This window comes from Rhodnius prolixus, unplaced genomic scaffold (assembly GCF_049639745.1).
Source record: "Rhodnius prolixus isolate KJV_2025 unplaced genomic scaffold, Rpr scaffold_2, whole genome shotgun sequence".
NCBI classification, from domain to species: domain Eukaryota; kingdom Metazoa; phylum Arthropoda; class Insecta; order Hemiptera; family Reduviidae; genus Rhodnius; species Rhodnius prolixus.
Window position 1 is genome coordinate 360,762 of NW_027411592.1, and position 21,488 is coordinate 382,249.

The 21,488-nt window shown below is 35.4% G+C and overlaps 3 protein-coding genes across 9 annotated transcripts in view; 2 read left to right on the forward strand and 1 right to left on the reverse strand.

The window, feature by feature from the left end:
- The window catches only part of ltl (leucine-rich repeat-containing larval translucida), a 19,909-nt gene extending 16,597 nt beyond the window's left edge, over window positions 1–3,312 (forward strand). The window contains exon 8 of the mRNA XM_074117138.1: window positions 1,100–3,312. Within this exon, the coding sequence (XP_073973239.1) occupies window positions 1,100–1,251 (152 nt within the window). The 3' untranslated portion in view covers window positions 1,252–3,312. The remainder of the gene's footprint in view (window positions 1–1,099) is intronic.
- t (C45 family peptidase tan) overlaps window positions 3,084–21,488 on the reverse strand; it is a 19,520-nt gene continuing 1,115 nt past the window's right edge. Inside the window, exons 1-8 of one of the 5 annotated variants that reach the window (XM_074117144.1) lie at window positions 21,370–21,391; window positions 14,418–14,521; window positions 13,454–13,651; window positions 13,276–13,380; window positions 5,254–5,461; window positions 4,622–4,862; window positions 3,445–3,635; window positions 3,084–3,270 (exon numbers count right to left, since the gene is read on the reverse strand). In XM_074117144.1, the coding sequence (XP_073973245.1) occupies window positions 3,146–3,270; window positions 3,445–3,635; window positions 4,622–4,862; window positions 5,254–5,461; window positions 13,276–13,380; window positions 13,454–13,651; window positions 14,418–14,519 (1,170 nt within the window). In that variant the 5' untranslated portion in view covers window positions 14,520–14,521; window positions 21,370–21,391 and the 3' untranslated portion in view covers window positions 3,084–3,145. Of the gene's footprint in view, window positions 3,271–3,444; window positions 3,636–4,621; window positions 4,863–5,253; window positions 5,462–13,275; window positions 13,381–13,453; window positions 13,652–14,417; window positions 14,522–14,721; window positions 15,380–16,225; window positions 17,303–17,591; window positions 17,727–21,369; window positions 21,392–21,488 lie in introns of those variants that run through there. The other 4 variants (XM_074117143.1, XM_074117141.1, XM_074117145.1 and 1 more) reach the window with 4 other exon arrangements.
- LOC141448650 (uncharacterized) overlaps window positions 13,111–21,488 on the forward strand; it is a 12,910-nt gene continuing 4,532 nt past the window's right edge. The window contains exons 1-2 of one of the 3 annotated variants that reach the window (XR_012455192.1): window positions 13,111–13,125; window positions 13,253–13,425. Coding sequence is in view for 1 of the 3 variants with exons in the window: in XM_074117146.1 (XP_073973247.1) it covers window positions 18,748–19,803 (1,056 nt within the window). In the remaining 2 variants the exon portion in view is untranslated. Of the gene's footprint in view, window positions 13,126–13,252; window positions 13,426–17,701; window positions 17,804–18,447; window positions 21,202–21,488 lie in introns of those variants that run through there. The other 2 variants (XR_012455193.1, XM_074117146.1) reach the window with 2 other exon arrangements.

A 21,488-nucleotide genomic window follows, 5' to 3' on the forward strand; every position in this document is an offset into this window, starting at 1 on the left:
TTAAATAGCCTGACTACCACAATGCAGTTTTTCAACATAGTGTTAAGCAGCTAGATAGTTAAGGACATCTAACTACTTTCTTGAAGACTTATACGTAGACCTCTCCTCGATGGAATGATTCTTAATGACTATTAAATCGATTTAAATCAGCAAAATTATACGTACCCAAACAATTTAGTGCTGAAAGTACGTAAGTAAAGCGCAGAGAGTGAGATGACCCACACGGTTAGCTGGATAAGATGGCAAATGATGACATTTATCAGTTGTATGACGTTTCACATTTCTTTCATTAGGTGTGCAGTTAGAGAGGCGGCAATGTGGAAGTTAAAAAAAACAAAGAAAAACTCCAGAGCAGACTAAATGTATATAAACAACTACAAAACGTTTCACTCTAGAAAATATGGTAGATGGGCAACAGCATTGAAGAAACGGTTTTTGAACAGATAAAGAGAAAAAGCTTTAGTCACAGAAGAAAGTGAGGAAAGTGACCTAGGTAAGAATACGTTCACAACGGAACTGTGAGTATAGATGACAGCAGAGATGATAACTGATAGAGTAAAATATAATAGCTGATTAGTGTGCACAACGGAGCTGTGATACATGCAACATGTCGAGTAGTGAAGAAGAGTTTTTATGTTCACCAGCAACCAAATGGTATATTTTAAAGAAAAAACGCTTTAGAAAATATCATGTACATCCATAAATAAAAAACGAAGTACTTTGGATGAATTTCACCATTTATACTCAAGGAACATAGAAATTATTCGAATCGTTTTTTTGAATATGTGAGGATGGGTCCACCCACATTCGACTATATTTTAGTAAAAATAAGGTCAAAATTAAGAAAACGTGAACGTACCCTAAGGCTGGAAACATAGTGGAGCGGCGATGATAGTTGCTTCAGATCAAAGAGACCGACGAGCAGCGAGCAAAGAGTCGCATGCACATAGCGACGAGTCATGATGGAGGGAGTATTTCTATATGAAAATCTTTCTAGTTCCGAATTGTCTATTTCAACATTTTATTACATACTAGCCAGTTTTGAAGGCATGTTAAACAAAATAGCATTCTAATAATTTATTTATTGAAATTTGTGCAGGCAACTTAGAAGTGTGCAGGCTAACCGAGCTCTTAGGCAACTTGCAGGCCCACAATAAAACTGAATTCTATACTCCTTCAAATGAGGCTTGCACTGCTTATCTAGCCAAGCAACCACAAGTGGCAGTGCTGTCGCCCGTAAATATTGCTTAAGCTAAAAGATGTGAGCATAATTGACTTTAGTTAAATATTCGCTATCAATACAATTTTAGATTTGTGTGAATAGTATCGACCTCACAACCTGTTCTTTCATTGTCTACACACATTGTGATAAAATATTGTAATTTCTTTGTTTATAATTTTATTCTTTCAATTCTGTAAAGTCTCTCATAATAGTAAAAGAGATTAAATGTAATAATACTTTAGAAGGCAAGATTAAAAAAGGCAGGTTACTGCAAACAGCTGTAATATAATGTATTAGAAACATCGATTGCAGTTTTCTTTTCTAAACGATTTGTTTTAGATTCTTTATAAATCGTTTCTTTATTCGAGTCTTGAATCTAATCTTGGTCTGGAAATGCGCACATTCTATTTTAGGTGGGGGTGGCTCAATGGTACTTGAAGTCCTACTTCCATAGATGATCCCCAATTATACTTAACACATTCGAGCGATTTCCCACCGAGATAGACGAAGAATATCTATCTTATTTTGAAGACCTTGGTCCTCGTAATGCTGGTGTGTTTCGAAAACCATCTTCATTAATACCACTGCACAAATCTTTTTTCCCTAAAATGTCTCAGAGAATCGCAGATCATAATTTTTTAGAAAATTTTGTTATTGATTATAAGGAGTTAACTAGAGATAAATTCATGTATGTACATACATATTTGAAAAAACAGTTCCAATTAAACTCTAATACTAATTATTTGAAATAAGAAAAAAGTGGTTTCTGATTTTGAAGTCACCACTGACGTTAATTTTTTAACAACCTAGTATCAGTGAAGAAGCACTTTATTTCACTTCATGTTGAATTTATTTTTGTTGTATAATTATTTACATGATGACTTTCTGTTATGGTACTTCAGTATTTTATAACTCTGAAACAGTTTGAGTCAAATTTTTATTTTTTGGTTTAAAAATGATTCTTTAAAAGATTACTTTTTTTTCATTTGAAAATCTTTTTATAAAAAAAATAAAAAAATAAAATATTGCAGAAAATTGACTGTACCTGAATGTTAATAATGTTTTAGTTTCAATTATAGAGATGCATTGATAATATTTCAAATAATTTTAATGCTAAGTGATCTAATCTTCTTAACTTAATACATAACTATATATTTTTTACTTAAATTATTTGAATTATATTATATTGATTTGTTAGCATTGGTCTTTATACTCTCCTTTTCGGTGCCTATATTTTGAGCAAGTAATAAAGAAAAATGGTGAAATTGAAATCTAGAAAACCAATTCCCATATCCATTATTTTAAATGAATCGCCAAATATCTCGCTTTTCTTTAAATGAAAAGTGCATCAGCAATCAAGTGGGGGTCTACCAAAACTCCTATTGGTATTCTTCAGTAAGAAGATAGATGTTAGGGTCATAAGCTATTCGTTTAAATTGATTGTGTCATCTACTAATCTGTGTGAGTTTTTGCTAATCTACCGTATGAGGAGGAGTTAGCTCCTTAACTTCATGTGATGTGATTATGATGCCTATATTTACGGACGTATTCGATAAGGCTCTATTTTCAAATTACAAATATAATACTGTACTATTAGTTTAATTAGTAATATTGAAATATTACCTCGTTTTGACTTTTGACTTTCCACCATGCTCAGTATTTTTTGTATTGGCTGTAATAAAATGATATTCAGACAATTATATAATTGTTAATTTTCATTTTTATATATTATCTGAGAATGGCGAAAGCCAATGCCAAAAAAAAAAAAGCCCTCTTGCTATACACCACTATGTCACTTCTTGGTAGTGTCCAGTATGATTTACAAACAATCGGAGGTTCACAACTAAAAAGCAAGCCAAAGTAGCTTTCAGCTATTTTATTTGAATAATAAACAAACTGAAAATTTTAAATGGTAAACAAATTTTAATGATTACAAGAATCCTGAACTTTTTGATTCCGATTGTACAGTGGTAGCACAGCCACAGGATCATTCCTCTTAGGGTTGTCCATGAATAAACTCCAGGTTTTGTCGGTAAAGTTGAAAATCGCTAAAAAAAAAAAAAAAAAAAAAAAAAATAGAAAATGAAAAATTCGAACTTTTCAAGAAAAAAAGTAACCTTTTTTATTTGTCCGTTAATTTTCTGTCAAACAATTTAAAATTAACAAAATATTTATAAGTAGAATATGTATACATTAAATATTTTATTTAAAAAAATATAAACCTGTGGCAATTGTCATTATTGGCTCATCAATTCCATTTCTAAAGATGTTGAGACAGTCTTGAGAGTCATCACCAAGAATGTTGAGTACGTCTTCTTGACAGAGTGGCTCTCGCAAACTATCTTTTATTTTTTGCCGGTGTTCACTTGATTTAATTAACTTGCCATCTTCAGCAACATTTAAATGTAGAAATCTAATGGAAAATAATTGTGAATTAGATCAAACAAATAACAACTTAAAAACGTAGAAGGAAAACGTTATCTAGGACAGAACTGCTGAAATAAACGATGTAGAACGAAATGTTTTTGATGCAAAACTGGTCATTTGTTTTAAATACTGAACTGAAAGAATGAACATAATTTTCAGAAAAAGTAAGATTGAGAGTTAAAAATAATTATAAAAGAATCGATTGTCAATAAAAAACTGTCTAAATGATAAACAATTTGAAAAACTTTAGTGAACTTTCTCTCACTTCAATTTTTTTGATTTTACATTTTGCACTAAAAAAATTGTTCAGTTCACTTGAATGCTACTGCGCATGCTCCCTTTATTTTTAAACAAAAACCGCTAAAACTATATAAAATGTGTTCAATCTCTTCTTCTCGTTATTGACTCTACTCTGACTCTGAATTTCATCAGGTTTTTCTTCTTTTTTGCACAAAGAAAAAAATTGATTTGGAAGAGTTTATTATTTATTTTCTTATTCTATTATTTAATTTTTGAGTTAGTACAGCTTATTGCTTAGATACAAAGCGAGAGATTAATTAATTCCTAATTTTTGAGATTCAAAAATAATGAGATGAGATCAGGCTCTCAAATGTACCATAACTAATAATAGGCAAGATGACATGATCATCTTTTGGAACGTTTAATGTCCTTTTCAGTTGGGAACGGGTGAGAATCAAAAAATGGTTTACATTAATTCTTTTCTCGCAAATTGGGAATTATGATTCCTTTCTTGTGACCATTTTTCGACCTGGTCAGTGGCTGAATACAGTGGAAATAAAAGACATTATATATCCATAAGATAACATTAAAAATAAGGAAGTGCTCACAGTACCTATTCAGAGGTACTGAAGAATTATCAGCGGTAAGAGAGAGGTGAGTGAGTTTCCGAACTTATTAGTTATCACTTGGATACTAGATACTGAAGCTATGAATGAAATCAAAGAAAACAACCTGTTGCAGTGGAAAAAATGTTCTCCTTTTTTGATGCTGATAATGCTGTAGCCAGCTTCATTGGCTGCTGGATAAACAGGCGACACTTCAACATTGTACATTAGTGGGTTGTCGTCGTTCTGGAATAGTGCGAGATTGATGCTCATTGCGTCCGCTACACCACCATTACAGTAACGCAGTATTTGCTCTATACGTTCTAGAGAATTTGCTCCAAGCATCGCTCTTGTTGCAAAACATCTCGCTAAAATTTACATATTTATATTGACTACATATTTACCAGTCAAATAATTAATATTTTTATTCTTACTGAACTTTATATTCTACAACGAAATTAATTGTTCACAAGTCCGTCAAGAAAGTGGTTAGTAAGGATCTGAAAAAGTTTGCTCAATTAGCGTGAGAAAGATGATTACAGCAACGGGAGATGCAGATATTATGTGACCTTAAGAATGTTTTTTTATGTATGTTATCTCAAGTACTTATGTAACACTTACCTCGGTGATGGCAAGAATAAAGGAGTTTTAGAAGTCAACAAACTGCAGGCCAAGTGGTATAGTGTGAGTAGAAAACGTATTTTTATTTCTTTTTTTGTCTACCAGTATATGCATTAATGACCTTCTATTTTTACTTACGAATTTTTCCACTTGCTAAATGTTTGGCTCCAATGACATTGATTGAAAAAGCAAAATATGGATTGTAACCCATGGCATATCCAGGTAACTGTCCGGCGTAGCAAAAGGCAGTAAACACTTCGGGCGGTTCTACCTCGGTGATGCATGCTTGCATTACGTACACGTTGTTTAGGATCTCTTTCTTGGCATCCTCATTGTGTCCAATTACCTGCTCAGAATAGCGTGAGATGTTAAGAAATAATTCAGGATAATGGAATTAAAACTGTCCGGTAGGACAGTTGTATAAGGGTTGACCATCAAAAACTGCACGAAAAAGTGTAACGTTGAAAAACACCCAACTTTGACAATTTTTTTCTATTTTTCTATAAAAGATAAAATTCCCAAATTTTCTTTAAATCTTACTCCAAATCATCCTTTATAACTGTAATTTTTTTGCAACTACCCAGATCTAATAGGTTTCGAGAAAAAAGTTGTCGAAAATGAGAAAAAACGGCTTTTTCAAAAAATGTTCTTGATGTTGTTACCTTTTTTGTAAACAACGTAGCGCCTAAACGCGTGAACCGATTTTCATGAATGAGGTGTCATTCGATTCGGAATTTTAAGTAGATGTGCCTTTTGGGGGTCTCGGCCCTGTACATCGAATGGGAGAGGAGTTAGCCCCCTTTATGTAAGGCCCCCTCCAAAATTATTAATACTAATTACTCTGTAAATCTTGGCCCGATTTTGATAAAATTTGGTAGGATGATAGGGTTAGGGCTCCCCTACCTAACGATAAAGCGGCGATCTGCTCTTACACTTGTTAAGGGGAAGTATAGCAATCGTTTCAAATTATCGACACGTTAACCGATTTTCATGAATGAAGTGTCATTCGAATCGAAATTTTGTACTTTAAAAGTCTCGACACTATGCTTCATAAGGAGGGGAGTTCGCCCCACCCAAATAAGGCCCTTTCTAAAACTATTATTACCAATATTTCTACAAAGCTTAGTCCGATTTTGATAAAATTTATCACGAAGAAGTGATTAAAGCTCCTCTACGTGGCTGTGAAGTGCCATCATGCTCTTACACCTACTAAGAGGAAGTACTGCAATCGTTAAAATTATCAATGAGTGAACCGATTTACATCAATTGTCGTTCGATTCAAAATCTTTGCCTTTTAGGGAGAAGTACTGTAATCGCAGTTTATTTTTCTTGCTCCTCTTAAAAGGAAGTACTGAAAACGCAGTTTAATTTTGCTATTTACGTACAAATACCTTCCTATTTTATTCAAAACGCTTTCTCAAAAAAATTGTTATTGAAGATGGTTTGGGGACCGCAACTATAACCATTCTTTAAAAAGATCTCTCCAGTGGTAGTTACGTTTCCGATTTAACACCTTATCAGGTTATAATGATAGAATAGCTTATTCCAAATTTTAAAAAAATCTGTAAAGCAGATATGTAACTTTGCAAAATAAACAAAAAGAAAAATCTATCCAAAGGGTACAAAAATCTCCTTAACAAAAACTTACAGTTTAAAAAGTTAAGTATAAGGGTTGATTAAACGCCAAAAGGTACACAAATCAGCAAGTACCCAACATTTCATTAATACTTCATTGATATTATTTAAGTAATTTTACCGCATTAATTTTCATTAGTATTTTTTAAGAATTTATTAGATGTCACAGACCCTTATGCTGGCCAGTTCATTCATAATAGTTATAATTGTGATAAAATGTATATTATATCTTCGTATAAATAGGTACTTTATTTTAACTCTATTCCAAATTATTCTTCTGATTTCTCTTTAATGTGCCCTTTATTCTGAAGTTGTCACATATACATGCATGTTAAATTAGAAAAAGACAAATTTAGAGTCGGCTACTGTTTAAATTTGAATCACGGAGAATTTAAAACAATATTTCAGTCTTGAATTCGTCTTACCGAAATATTAGTGAGGACAAATAACACACAGTTAATAACAAGTAGATTATTCAACATTATTTATTCATTTCTCAATTGTAATTTAATTTAGTTCCCCTAATTTTACTTATGGTAAAATACTGGAATAATTAGCTGTCCTAAAAATATGCATATCTTATTTATTTTATATTACATATACACAACATTGTGGGAAGAACACCTAGATGGAGAATGTAATTGAAGAAAACTATATTATTTACGATAAAGCCAGATTGACTACTACATAAAATAACAATTACTTTAATCGAAGAATGAACTTAAACCGACGATTTTTATTTAAAAATAAAAATAAATAAATAAAATCATTGATGTATGTTGGTGTAAGCAATTTTTAAAAAAGTTTATGAATTTTTTAGCCTCATATTTTTTTATTTTTTATAACGTTTTCTTTTTCACCTGTAATCAATAGTTTGATTATTATAGATAAATAGATATTACAGTCAATCTAAGTTAAATGGTGTGCTACTTGAACAAATATTTTGTAGATGAAAATGGCCAGCATTAGGGTATGTGACATCTAATAAATTCTTAAAAAATATTAATGAAAATTAATGCGGTAAAATTACTTAAATAATATCAATGAAGTATTAATGAAATGTTGGGTACTTGCTGATTTGTGTACCTTTTGGCGTTTAATCAACCCTTATACTTAACTTTTTAAACTGTAAGTTTTTGTTAAGGAGTACAAGGTTTCATTTGAAAGTATTTTATCGAAAATTAGTACGTAATCTGAACAATCCATTGAAGATCAGATCGGCTTCTTCACTGGGAAATAGGTTGTATCTAAGAAGAATGTATGTGTGCAAATGTTTGTCTGTGGCTATGCAAAACAGAGATTGCGATAGGAGTGGATTGAAGGTGCTATGTTGCAAAAAGATCCTCCAAACCACTAGGCACTTCCTCAGAGTAAATAGCCTTTCTTGAAAAATATGGGCTTAGGAGGACGTAAACTCCTTTGAAAGCCTCTGCAGTTGCCGGTTTAGGTGAACATCCTTTTTCTTGAGATGAAAACTGAGTGCACTCAGTTTAACACAGCGGTTATCGCGATATGCCAGCATCGCTCTGTTCTGGAGCTCCTTAGAGAGCCTTAACCTGGAACGCCCCAGGTCACTACATCTTAATTTTGGATGCAATCTTTATAATTCAGTAAAGGGTGTTGCAAGGAGCGGTTGCAGGCAGTTATCTTATCTCTTTCTTGCGTGATTCCTTAAAATTTGAACTTAAGGAATATTATCCTTGACCCGCGTTGGAGGAGAGTATCCACATTGAGGAAATATCTTGAATATCTTGAGATAGGACTAGACAGGATGGGAGCGCTGGCACAAAGGAGTGCTATTTTCGATCGCGAGCTTCCATAAATTACTTGGAACTGCTCTAGAGAATCTGGGTGTTTTGCTTTCATCACCTGGGGTTGCTGTAGGGTAAGTGGGCTCACGAGAGGTGCAATAGATCTATTTGGTCGAATCGCAAATTATTCCGTATAACCACAAGAAACATGTTCAGGCGCTTGAAAACCAGAACCATTAGTTCCAGAATTGCTAAGTTGCGATCACTTCAGGTTTACTTCAGGTTTCTCCTTGTCGCTCCAAAAATAGAAAACGACAATATTTATTAGCCTAGAACTGCGGAAACCAATTGGATCACTGGTGAAAAGGCTTTTTTTTTTACTTTTTAAACAGGTCCAAGTTTAGAACCAGCTGCTCAATGAATAAACAAGTTTAAAAAAAACCGGTTTGCCTCCACGATTCTAAAGATAACTGGGTACATTAGTGGCTGTTAGAAAAAAAGTCCTTATTTGAATTACCTGGTTTAGCGATTAAATTGCCAAAGGCGCGATTCACTTTCGAGGCCCTTTATGAATATTTTCGGTACCATGCACACTTTTTGTTGTAGAATAACCTCTAAATCTGTGATGTAGTCTTGACCATTTTAGGTGATCAATTCTTTCATTCATATTATCAACTCGTGTGTAATTGTATGAACAACTACTAACCCTCCCATTTTTAACATTACAAGAAATCTACAAACCATAGCGACAAAATAGTCTAACCGGACGTCGCATGAATTCATGGTTCTGTTGTAGATCATGAGCAGGCATGTAGAGCAGAAGGTTTGTAGTACCAAGTATTGAAATAGCAGTATCACAGTACAATGCAGATGTCGCATAAATAAACACACTACATCTAATATGCAGCCTACATTAGATGCGCCCCATCCACTTGATCTACTTGATCGGTAGTTATACGTAAAGCTCACCACAACTAATTGGCCATTAAAATACTTCAGTTAACATTACAATTACATTTTTTGTAGCACATTAATAAAACAAAAAACCAAAAAATCCTACCTTATCAGTCGATCCCTTAGCCTAGATATGACTATTTCCAAAATTATTTTAAAATGTATCTCAAACTACCCTCTCTTATAACCTAACTTTAAGATTCTAACTTTTTATATTTACTTCAAACTTCAATTTTTAAACAATTCATTTTTACTAACAAATGTATATTATGTCCAAATGCATTCATTTCACTGAAACGTCACTTTAGAACGAAGTTCACCTCCTCCTCTTCCCAAGAACTGAAATTACTTTTTCCAAGTAAAAAAAATATACAGATCTACAGTAAATTTTTATGTATCCTGGAAGTTTTGGAGAAAATAAAATTTTTATAATTGAAGCGAAAAAACATTAGCCCAAAGTAGTTCCGGTGGTGAGATTTCATAATTTGCCATTCTTCATTCCGTGTAAGTACATACGGTGGTACTTTCACAAAAATAGCACAGTAGAGGGAGAGAGAAAGAGTGAGTGAGAGAAGTGTTCTTCCTATCAACTAGGGCAGTTTTCCTTTTAATTTCTACTTTACATGTTACTCCCGTGGATCCCGTGTATCTTTAAATGTTATTTGAAACATCTTTATTCTACATTTGTTTTAGAACAGTTCTAGAGTCTGCTGTATCATTTCTTATCATTTTCATTTTTATCAGTTTAGTACACAATTTTACAAAGCCGAAATTTGGTGAATGTGTATAAATAAGAATCTAAAGAATAATAGCCAAAGGAAGTCTTGTGAGTTTACTATATTTTTATTTTTTCTTTCTGTACTAAGAAAAGGTATTGATTGCCCCTTTAACTGTGCTAGCGAAATAGTCTTGTGTGAATCACATTTTTTTATATTTAGGGATTTTGGTCAAATCTTTCCCCAGATAATTCGGGGCAGTGGCCATCTCAGTTTAGAATCTAGACTACTATCCAGGAAAATGCCCTTCTGCCCGCTAGTATGGCATCTGTAAGAGCACAAATCCTTGCTGATTGATTAAAACTGTCCGGTAGGACAGTTGTATAAGGGTTGACCATCAAAAACTGCACGAAAAAGCGTAACGTTGAAAAACACCCAACTTTGACAATTTTTTTCTATTTTTCTATAAAACATAAAATTCCCAAATTTTCTTTAAATCTTACTCCAAACCCTCCTTTATAACTGTAATTTTTTTGCAACCACCCAGATCTAATAGGTTTCGAGAAAAATTTTGCCGAAAATGAGCAAAAACGGCTTTTTCAAAAAATGTTCTTGTTCTTGTTCTTCTTGTTCTTCTTGTTGTTACCTTTTTTTGTAAACAACGTAGCGCCTAAACCCGTGAACCGATTTTCATGAATGAGGTGTCATTCGATTTGGAATTTTATGTAGATGTGCCTTTTGGGGGTCTCGGCGCTGTACATCGAATGGGAGAGGAGTTAGCCCCCTTTATGTAAGGCCCCTCCAAAATTATTATTACTAATTACTCTGTAAATCTTGGCCCGATTTTGATAAAATTTGGTAGGATGATAGGGTTAGGGCTCCCCTACCTAACGATAAAGCGGCGATCTGCTCTTACACTTGTTAAGGGGAAGTATAGCAATCGTTTCAAATTATCGACACGTTAACCGATTTTCATGAATGAAGTGTCATTCGAATCGAAATTTTGTACTTTAAAAGTCTCGACACTATGCCTCATAAGGAGGGAAGTTTGCCCCACCCAAATAAGGCCCTTTCTAAAACTATTATTACCAATATTTCTACAAAGCTTAGTCCGATTTTGATAAAATTTAGCACGAAGAAGTGATTAATAATCGTCTACGTGGCTGTGAGGTGCCATCATGCTCTTACACCTACTAAGAGGAAGTACTGCAATCGTTAAAATTATCAATGAGTGAACCGATTTACATCAATGAATTCGATTCAAAATCTTTGCCTTTTAGGGAGAAGTACTGTAATCGCAGTTTATTTTTCTTGCTCCTCTTAAAAGGAAGTACTGAAATCGCAGTTTAATTTTGCTATTTACGTATAAATACCTTCCTATTTTATTCAAAACGCTTTCTCAAAAAAATTGTTATTGAGGATGGTTTGGGGTCCGCAACTATAATCATTCTTTAAAAAGATCTCTCCAGTGGTAGTAACTCCGACTTAACACTTTTTCAGGTTATAATGATAAAATAGCTTATTCCAAATTTTGAAAAAATCTGTAAAGACAAAAAGGAAAATCTATCCAAAAGGTACAAAAATCTCCTTAACAAAAACTTACAGTTTAAAATGTTAAGTATAAGGGTTGATTAAACGCCAAAAGGTACACAAATCAGCAGTACCCAACATTTCATTAATACTTCATTAATAGTTAAGTAATTCTACTGCATTAATTTTCATTAATAAGTTATTTTTTAGAATTTATTAGATGTCACAGACCCTTATGCTGGCCACTTCATTTATAATATTTTTTTGTTATAATTATGATAAATCACATATATGTACATGCATGTTAAAGTAGAAAAAGACAAAGTTAGAGTAGGCTACTGTCTTGAATTCGTCTTACCGAAATATTCGTGAGCACAAATAACACACAGTTAATAACAAGTAGATTATTCAACAACAATTATTCATTTCTCAATTGTAATTTAATTTAATTATACCTAGATTGAGAATGTAATTGAAGAAAACTATATTATTTGCGATAAAGCCAGATAATTATTACCTATTATTATAAACGTTTGACTACTACATAAAATAACAATTGCTTTAATCGAAGAATGAACTTAAACCGACGATTTTTATTTAAAAATAAAAATAAATAAATAAAATAAACAAAATCATTGATGAATGTTGGTGTAAGTTTTTTATAAAAAAAAGTTTTGAATTTTTTAGCCTCATAATTCTTTTTTATTTTTTATAAAGTTTTTCTTTTTAACCTGTAATTAATAGTTTGATTATTATAAATAACTAGATATTACAGTCAATCTACAGTGCTACTTGAACAAATATTTTGTAGACGAAAATGGCCAGCATAAGGGTCTGTGACATCTAATAAATTCTAAAAAATAACTTATTAATGAAAATTAATGCAGTAAAATTACTTAACTATTAATGAAGTATTAATGAAATGTTGGGTACTGCTGATTTGTGTACCTTTTGGCGTTTAATCAACCCTTATACTTAACATTTTAAACTGTAAGTTTTTGTTAAGTTAATGGATTAGAATGATCAGAGGAATAAGAATAAAACTTTTTGAATCGAGATGATATGACGACCTTGCTGAAATTGGATAAGATATAATGGATAGAGACGTAACATAGTGCGTTAGTTATTTTGGATTGGAGATGGTAGATATTAGAATGATTTATATTTCGAATTTTAAGTCCAAATTATCTACTACTGAATCGGTTTCAATAGTAAGTTGTAATTACGTACTTTGTCAGCTAGTGTTAGTTTTGATCGTCTTCAAGTAGTCGAGTCGAGATCTCCAAGTAGTAGCGATTTGTTTAGATTCCACGTCAGTCTTTTTTCAATGTAAAATCATAGGTCTGATATTCAATGTTATATTCGTAATTCCAGGTCCTATTGAATGAAACAGCAGTTCACAAATTTATTGTAGCAGATCTTAGGTAAATGATAACCGTTATAACGGCTTATTTAATTAGTTTATCTTATTTATGGTTATAACCAAATAATAAACAATGCCTTAAAATAAAAAATCTGTTTGACATGTACATATCTATCTACAAAAAAAAGGAGAGCTTAGCCTTGTTATTAACCTGATCATGTTGATTAAGTATAATCGTACTGCATCCTTGGCCTTCATTTGTATTGAAACCTCCGGCTACATTTGGCAGTATGTCGTCCAAGTGCAGCAAGAACAACTAGAACCACATATCAACCATGAAGTCACAAACTGAACTATATATGTAGGTAAATTTATTTGCTTAGACTTACTTTATAAAATGCGATTTCGGCTCCATCAGCAATACCTTGCAACTCTCTAATATACTGAGGGTAACTGCAGCGAACGGCTTCCAAAGTTTCTTCATATATTCGTTTTCCCTCGGCTGTATTGTACAGTGGTATATACACACTTTGAAGCTCACTTAGTGAATTTATATTGGCATGAATTAATTTAGAAAATGTTCGACCCTGCAAAAACATTTTCTTGAGTTTCTCCGAGCAAGAACGATTGGTTAATAATTCAATTGAACATTAATTGTTGACAGGTTCAAAAACAACTTCAGTGCCTCTAAAGCTGTTCAGATGTCAAATCGTTAATCATTGAATAGATAAGTTTTTGTTTTCAAATCATTTTTTATGTTGAGGAATCCGTGAACTTGGCCAAATTTTAAACGTCAGTTAGTGGGCTCGTGACACCCCTGGGAAGGTTGCATGAAATACGTATTTAAATAATAATAATAATAATAAGTTAATAAAAAATCCTTAGAGGAGCATTTCTTTTAAAAAAAAATGACTGTAAGTACTAGTTGTCAAGTAAAATGTGGTAAGCTAATTAAATGCCCGAAATCATTAGCCGTAAGTTTGTTACGTCAAGAAGTACATTACCAAACTCATAACAAAGAGGGTTTTTCCCACGACATTGGAAAGAAAGAATTTAAAATTTCACTTAGAATTGGAATTAGTAGAGTTTGGGGAGGAATAATAGAAAAGTTGTGTAACCACCAGAATTTTCACTTCTTTCTTCTACAGAAATAAAAGGTTTCTTAGGACCGAAATAAGAATGCTAAGGAGAAGCTGATTAAATGCATCTTTGACACCAGTAATGCTGCAAGTTGAATAAAACACTGCAGTGCGGTCGCGAAGAAAATCACATTTTTATCTCTAGACAGAGCAAGACACAAGAATCCAGCGATTATCTTCTTAACTGTGCTACTAAGGGTAAGTGTATACTTACTATGTCGTATCCTACGTCGTAGTGGGAACCCTTGACATAAATCATGGGTACACAGCTCCTCCTGGCCGCTGAATGACTCTCACTGACCGCCTTCCCGTTCATGGCTGCAACATACAGATATTGTCCTCTTACTTTGGATATTACAATCCTATTGGTGTAGTGTTCTGAATTGTGGGTTTGTAAGTGGGAAATTCCTGTTTGAGTTCCGCATGTGGCTACTTTTGATTTGTTAAAAAACAAATTAATTCTAAATTATTTGTTTCCGCCTCCATCCATGATACATAATGAGTACTCTAGTACTTACTAGTATTTAAAAATATTCTTTCAGCTAAAGTAATCCAGTTACCATGAACCTATCCACTTTGATGTTGAAAAAAGAAAAAAGACTGAAGAGAAGAGGCGTGAATAGTAGAGGATGATCATTCCTGAATGCCAGCTTCCCTTTTTAGATCTTTACCAGGGATTCAATGATGAGGAGAAAAACTTGGTCAAATATTTTTCCATAAGGCGTGGATTCCGCTCTTTCCGGCATTAAAGTATAAAAACTTTATTTTACACATGTGAGGACTACGGAAGAGGACTGAGACGGGTGTCAGTTTGAATGAAAATAAGTTCGCATGATTGCGAAGCATTATCGACTCAGGGAGCACCTAAAGAAGCTGAAGGTTTGGTACATGACGGCACCTTCAGATTTTGTGGGGAGATGGAGCAAACTAAAGTACTGACTGCGAAGTAATAACTCAACGTGCCTGAGTTGAAGAAGGGCATACCCTCCCAGATTTTGAGGCTTCTCAGATATCTTAAATTGTAGGCGTTATCGTGCGGACTAACCAAGCTCCATAAAAGGAGTGCAAAAAATTTGGCGTTATCTCCCAAGCGCAAAAAACCACGAGGTTTAGTTTCTCCCTTAAAAGAAATTGTCAGAAAAGCAGCAGGGAAACCTTTTCCCATGAGACTCCAAAAACTACTAATCTACTAATCGCCATTGTAAGAGTAGAGTATTATATATATTATTATCTGAATAGCGCTGTAGCACTCTCCAGTGGCTAAACAGAGAAACTTCTTCCTTTAACTTAGCGGATTTTATGTTATTTGATTTTATAAACTAACAACTCTCAAAATGAATGCAAGCGAATCACATGTCCCAGACATAAAAATGTGGGTCATCAGCACACGTAGGGAGATCCTCCCTGTGGAAGAACTTCCTTTCAAATATTAATTTACCGTACTAATCACATTTACTAGACACATTTTACTTTTCCTGACAGAATACAAGGGAAATAATTTTACGTAATGATTCGTAAATTTCCCATTTAGCTCTCTAAATGAAGATAATATGTACATTTTTGATTTTTAATTATGGCATTCCTTCCAATTTAAGTCAGTAAAGGAGAGGAGGATTCTGTTAAAATATACGTTAAATTTTCGATTTCAATTACAGCCATTATCTGTCGTGCCATGTTATACATTAATGTGACAAGAAAGCAACAGTACGCTAATTGAAGAACCTTTTGAGTAAGAAATATATGTAGAAACGAAGAACCCCAATTTTGGGGTATTTGCTCATAAAGTACAAGTCAATAGACGATCTGTTACAACATTCTCAGCTGCGTAATTTTCCACAACTTTGCAAACTCCATTTAAAAGACAAGTAAACATATAATTATATTTATTTCTATAGCATGGTAAGAGAAAATCGCTGATCTGAGACTATAACTGCACGCACATACGTCAGTCCGTAAATGCCAAGGTTAGAAAGAAGCGGACACAATTAGAAGAGTTTTGTTAGTGTAATGAGCGCTACTCACCTCACTGTAGATACTCCTTGAACTGGCAACAAATACCGCTGATAAGAAGGCACTATCTCACTGTGGCAATTAACTCTTTATAAGGACACTTGGTAAAACTGATATTCATTTTACGTGTATATATATTATTTATATACCGAAGTGAGACCTTCAAAACAACCTTCATTTCCCGACATGATGTGAGGCGGTGTATCGCTTGAAATTTGAGATTTTGTGGGACTGCAAGGTCAGGCCAAGGGGCCGAGAACGCGCTCCTAGTTCTGGCTGCACGCCTTCCTCGACCTCCCTCTGCTACGGCTCTAATTTAGAAATAGAATATTTTCCGCCGTCATTTTTAAGCACCGTTACAATTACAGGAAAAATTCTCTTAACGCAGCACGAATTACTGCAACAAATTTTTTTTATTTATTTCAAACTTAGAATTTGTACTAAAGGGAGAGTTGATCTCCATATTATATCGATACGCCCTCACTATTAGGACAGTATTGCTTCAGATGATGCGTGCAGGTTCTTGTAAGGGAAAAGTTAATAAAAATAAATAAGCTAGGTGAAACGGTAGTAAGATGGGAAATTCAAAGGTTAACAGGAAGAATGTACAATTCAAGAGAAGACGGAGAAGAAGAAAGAATAATGTTAATGAAGCAATGATCGATGTGGAGCAAAAAAGAGAAGATATTATTTATGGATGATATTGCTGTGAAGAAAACAAGAAATGAAGTGACTCAAAAAGAATTGGAAAAGAACTAGTGCGCCGGCCGAGAGAAAGAGGTAAAAGACCAAATTTGACTCTCATGAGAACATATTAATCTGGATTAACTATCTCGCCTAACCGATACTCTCTTATTTTCTAAATTCAAATAAAAACCTAGACTAGATTCAATTCTACTGTAAAATCTAACTAGTTTAAGAATAAGGTCTTGTTTTAATATAGAATGCCAAAAATGCTCAGCGTATTTAAAAACTGCGTATTTAAAAAATTAATAGAGATTATCAGTATTATTATTTCTATATTTAGAATTCAAAACCATTAGGGAAATATACATTACAATAACACTACACAAAATACACTACTGTGTATAACAATACACTGCTCATTAATCCAACAAAATTCAAACGAAATGAAATTCCTTTTTTTCATAAAGACATTACGTTTTCCCTCGAAAAATGGATAAACTTGTCTGTATCAAGTACATTAGTCCTGATGATGTTGAACATCTTGAACTAATATTGTTTTCAATGGTGAGCTAACTTCTCTTAACTACTCAACCGACTAAGCTCAGTCTGTCACTTATTAGAGGGTTGTAATATAATGCCAAAAAGTATACTTTACGAAAAAAAAGAAGTGTTTCTGTTATTTATTACTCACCAAACTGGTATAGTAAATTATAATGAGAAAAATCAAGTGGGGCAGCGCCGAAGAGAGCTAGAGAGTGGGGCGAATATGACCGAGCTGGGAGGGGCAGTGTTGGCCTAGAGCTCGGACTGGTCACATAGGACGCTGAGAGTCAGGGTAATTCTGCTGTCAGGACGGACAACGAGACGGGACTTCCGACTGAAGCCTTATCACTGTGTACTAGCGTGAGAAGATTGTTTTCCTTTACTTTTGAGTTTCATTTATGTTTTCATTTTCCTTTTTGTAAATAAAAGAGTGTATTAATTTCGTAATTATTTTGTGTTCTCTCCCCACTACCCCGACAAGCTCACAGTGGTGTCAGGTGTTAAAACTACCCACCAAAATAATATTGGTTTTTTATTATTGTAAAATAGTATGTGTTTAGAATACATGTTGAATTAGGTGTAAATATAGATGTGAAAGTAAATAGGTGAAAGAATTAAAAATAAAATAATTTATATAGTAGTAATAAAGTTAATTATAGTTGTAAATCCTTAAAATAGTTTTGAAAACAAAAGAGAGAAGGGATAAATAATAATTTTATGTGTTCTTGGTGCATGGGTTCTAACAAATAAAGTAACCGTACCGTGTACTGTCTTAAAAACTAACTATTACTGTTTACATGTAAGAACAAAATATTAAAATAGGTAAGTGTAAGTAATTACATAGGAGAATTGAGAGAAACCTCTTAACATTGGGAGAAATAGGAATAAGAGAAATCAGTTGGCGAAACAGAGTTGGTAACTGGTAGTGGGGAAGTAGCGGCCAGTACGCCCGCTCAGACTAGCGTAGAGAAAAGGCCCGAGCGTTTGCAGCTTAAGGGTAAGCTTTTCGGCGTTATTTAATAAAAATTTGTGCAAAAAAGTCGAATCTACGATTTATAGCATATTTAATTATTTATATTAATTAATAATTAACAGGTAAAATAAAATAGATACTAACCGATTTATTGTAATATATTATATAGCGTGTGAGGTATCATTGGAATCGGAATCGCAAGCCCTATCTAACTGGAGTGTTCAAAGAAAAAAAAAAATTAAAATTCACACCTTGTTTTGCTATATCGCTACGAGTGTCAATCAAGGTATTGATATTCTTCCCCCTTCAACGTAAACATCAGTTTAGTAACATGGAGAAAAGAGTAGAACAGTTAGAAACCGAGTTAAAGAAGTTGAAAGTAGAGTATAATACCCTAATGGAATCCACCGCGGCAGGGTTAGCAGACAAGACAAAGCCAGGAGAAGGCAAAGTTAAACGGGATATGTCTATGCAAGCTCTAATTCGCCCTTGGGGAGGGAGAGAGGATGAAGAATCAGTAGACAATTTTCTTAAAAACATAGAGATGGTAGCTAGTTGTGGGGGATGGACTGAGCAGGATAAGACCCTAATCTGTCTACTAAAATTAACTGGGGCGTCAGCGACATGTGTAGCGGGATTCCCAACATTGCTAGAACCTACAGCTACCCTAGAAGATTACCGAAGGATACTTAAAGATCGGTTCGACCCCATTCAGTCCTCAGCCGAGAAACTGTTGCAGCTGAATTCGGTAGGGCAGTGGGCGGGGGAAAAAGTCAAAGAATTTGCGGATAGGTGCCGAAAACTGGGGGAGGAGACCATCCCAAATGAAGCCATGTCAATGTTGGAAATGGAATGGGCACGTAAACAGGCCTTGCAGGTTACCCTAGCGGCTTTTATGAAAGGAATAAGAGGGGAGATCGGGTTGCCATTAAGGTATCATCCCCCAAATTCATTTAAAGAAGCCGTAGAAGCGGCAACCAGGATTGAAAGCGCCCAAAGCCAAGTGACATATCAGAGCGAGGTGAGAGCCGTCCAAGAAGGACGACGAGAGGGAGAGAGGAGGTACCCGGCCACCACAACAGGAGGCCTTACGTGTTTCCGCTGCCAACAAAAAGGGCATTGTGCTAGAGAATGCCTACGGAGAAGACCACAACCCTCCCAAGCCCGGAATCTGCAAAGACGCCCCAATGACGCTAAACCAAAGTTCCAAGGGAACTGCTATGTGTGTGGACAATCAGGCCACTTGGCGAGAAACTGTGCTAGGCGAGCAACGCAGGTTAAAGTGTGCGTGTGCCAGCAACCAAATATAGAACAAGACCCAAAAGGGAGAGGACCCATGGGTGGCCCACCAACAGGTCCAGAGTCATTCAAGGGGCCCAATTGTTAGTTCCATCAGTAACCTTGGGGGGCCAGGAGGAGTGACCATTGAGTTGAGCCTAGCAGGCCAACTACGGACGCTGCTGGTAGATAGCGGGTCCGAGGTTTCGATATTGAAACAACCAATTAGGAATGTAAGCCTGCTGGAACCTCGATTAATGGCTACAGGGGTAACGGGGAAGGCCCTCCCAATAGAAGGAGAACAAGAGGTGCAGTGCAAGTGGGGGGAAATTTTGGTAAGCCATCGCTTTCTCATTGCAGAGATCAGTACCATGGGGGACGGTTTAGTGGGGCTGGACCTGATGTCCAAGCTGGGAGTGGTGCTGGACGCACGGGCGAAAAGCGTAAGCACGGATCGGGAACCCCCCAGAAAGGAGGGGGCAAGTTGTATTACACGAGACCAGAGCGACGTTGGCCCTGCAGGTGCGAGGTACCCCTCGATCATGGTGAAAGCAGCCCGGCGCGTGGAGATCCCCTCCTATTCGGAAAAGATGATTGAAGGGAGGTTGAAGGAAAAGTTGGCTGGAGAAGTGATTTTTGAGTCGGTGCCCCAACCCCAACAGGGGATACGACTGGCTAGGAGTTTAAATAAACCTGTAGGGCGCCAAGTCTGGATAAGAGCCATCAATTTGTCGGCGGAACCTATTGTGATTGGGAAAGGGCAAACCCTCGGGATAGCCGACACACTGGCACTGGTGAATCAGGTAACCATAAAAACGGCAGGACGCGCAGGGGGAGGATACTCAGTTAGGGATCGGGGTGGCGCGGTGGTTAGGACACAGCTAATGCGGCAGAAGCTAACACACCTACCTTTGCCAGACCAAGAGGAGCTGCTGGCCGTACTTGGGATGTATGAGCAACTCTTCGATGAACCAGACGAAATTGGATGTAGCTTACCCATCTACCATCGGATTCAAACATACGAAGAGGGGCCTATTGTGAAACGTCCCTATAGGGTCCCCTATAGCCAGAGGGAGGTGGTCACAGAGATGGTGCAAGAAATGTTGCGAACCGGAGTAATCGAGCCCTCCCAGAGCCCGTGGTCCGCCCCGGTCGTGCTAGTACAAAAAAAAACCCAGGATGGTAGTGTGCTCTTAACCACATTACCCGAACAGACGCATATCCTCTACCGCTTATTGTGGAGACGTTGGAGGCATTAGGGAAGAGCAAGTACTTCACCACCTTGGATTTGAGTTGTGGTATAGTAAATTATGATGAGAAAAATCAAGTGGGGCAGCGCCGAAGAGAGCTAGAGAGTGGGGCGAATATGACCGTGCTGGGAGGGGCAGTGTTGGCCTAGAGCTCGGACTGGTCACATAGGAAGGACGCTGAGAGTCAGGGTAATTCTGCTGTCAGGACGGACAACGAGACGGGACTTCCGGCTGAAGCCTTATCACTGTGTACTAGCGTGAGAAGATTGTTTTCCTTTACTTTTGAGTTTCATTTATGTTTTCATTTTCCTTTTTGTAAATAAAAGAGTGTATTAATTTCGTAATTATTTTGTGTTCTCTCCCCACTACCCCGACAAGCTCACATTTACGAAAAAAAAGAAGTGTTTCTGTTATTTATTACTCACCAAACTGGTATAGTAAATTATGATGAGAAAAATCAAGTGCAAAAGTTTTCAATCAATACGTATGTGTAAGTCAACTCTTCCCTCTTTGGAGCTCAGATTATACATTCACTGCTAAGTTT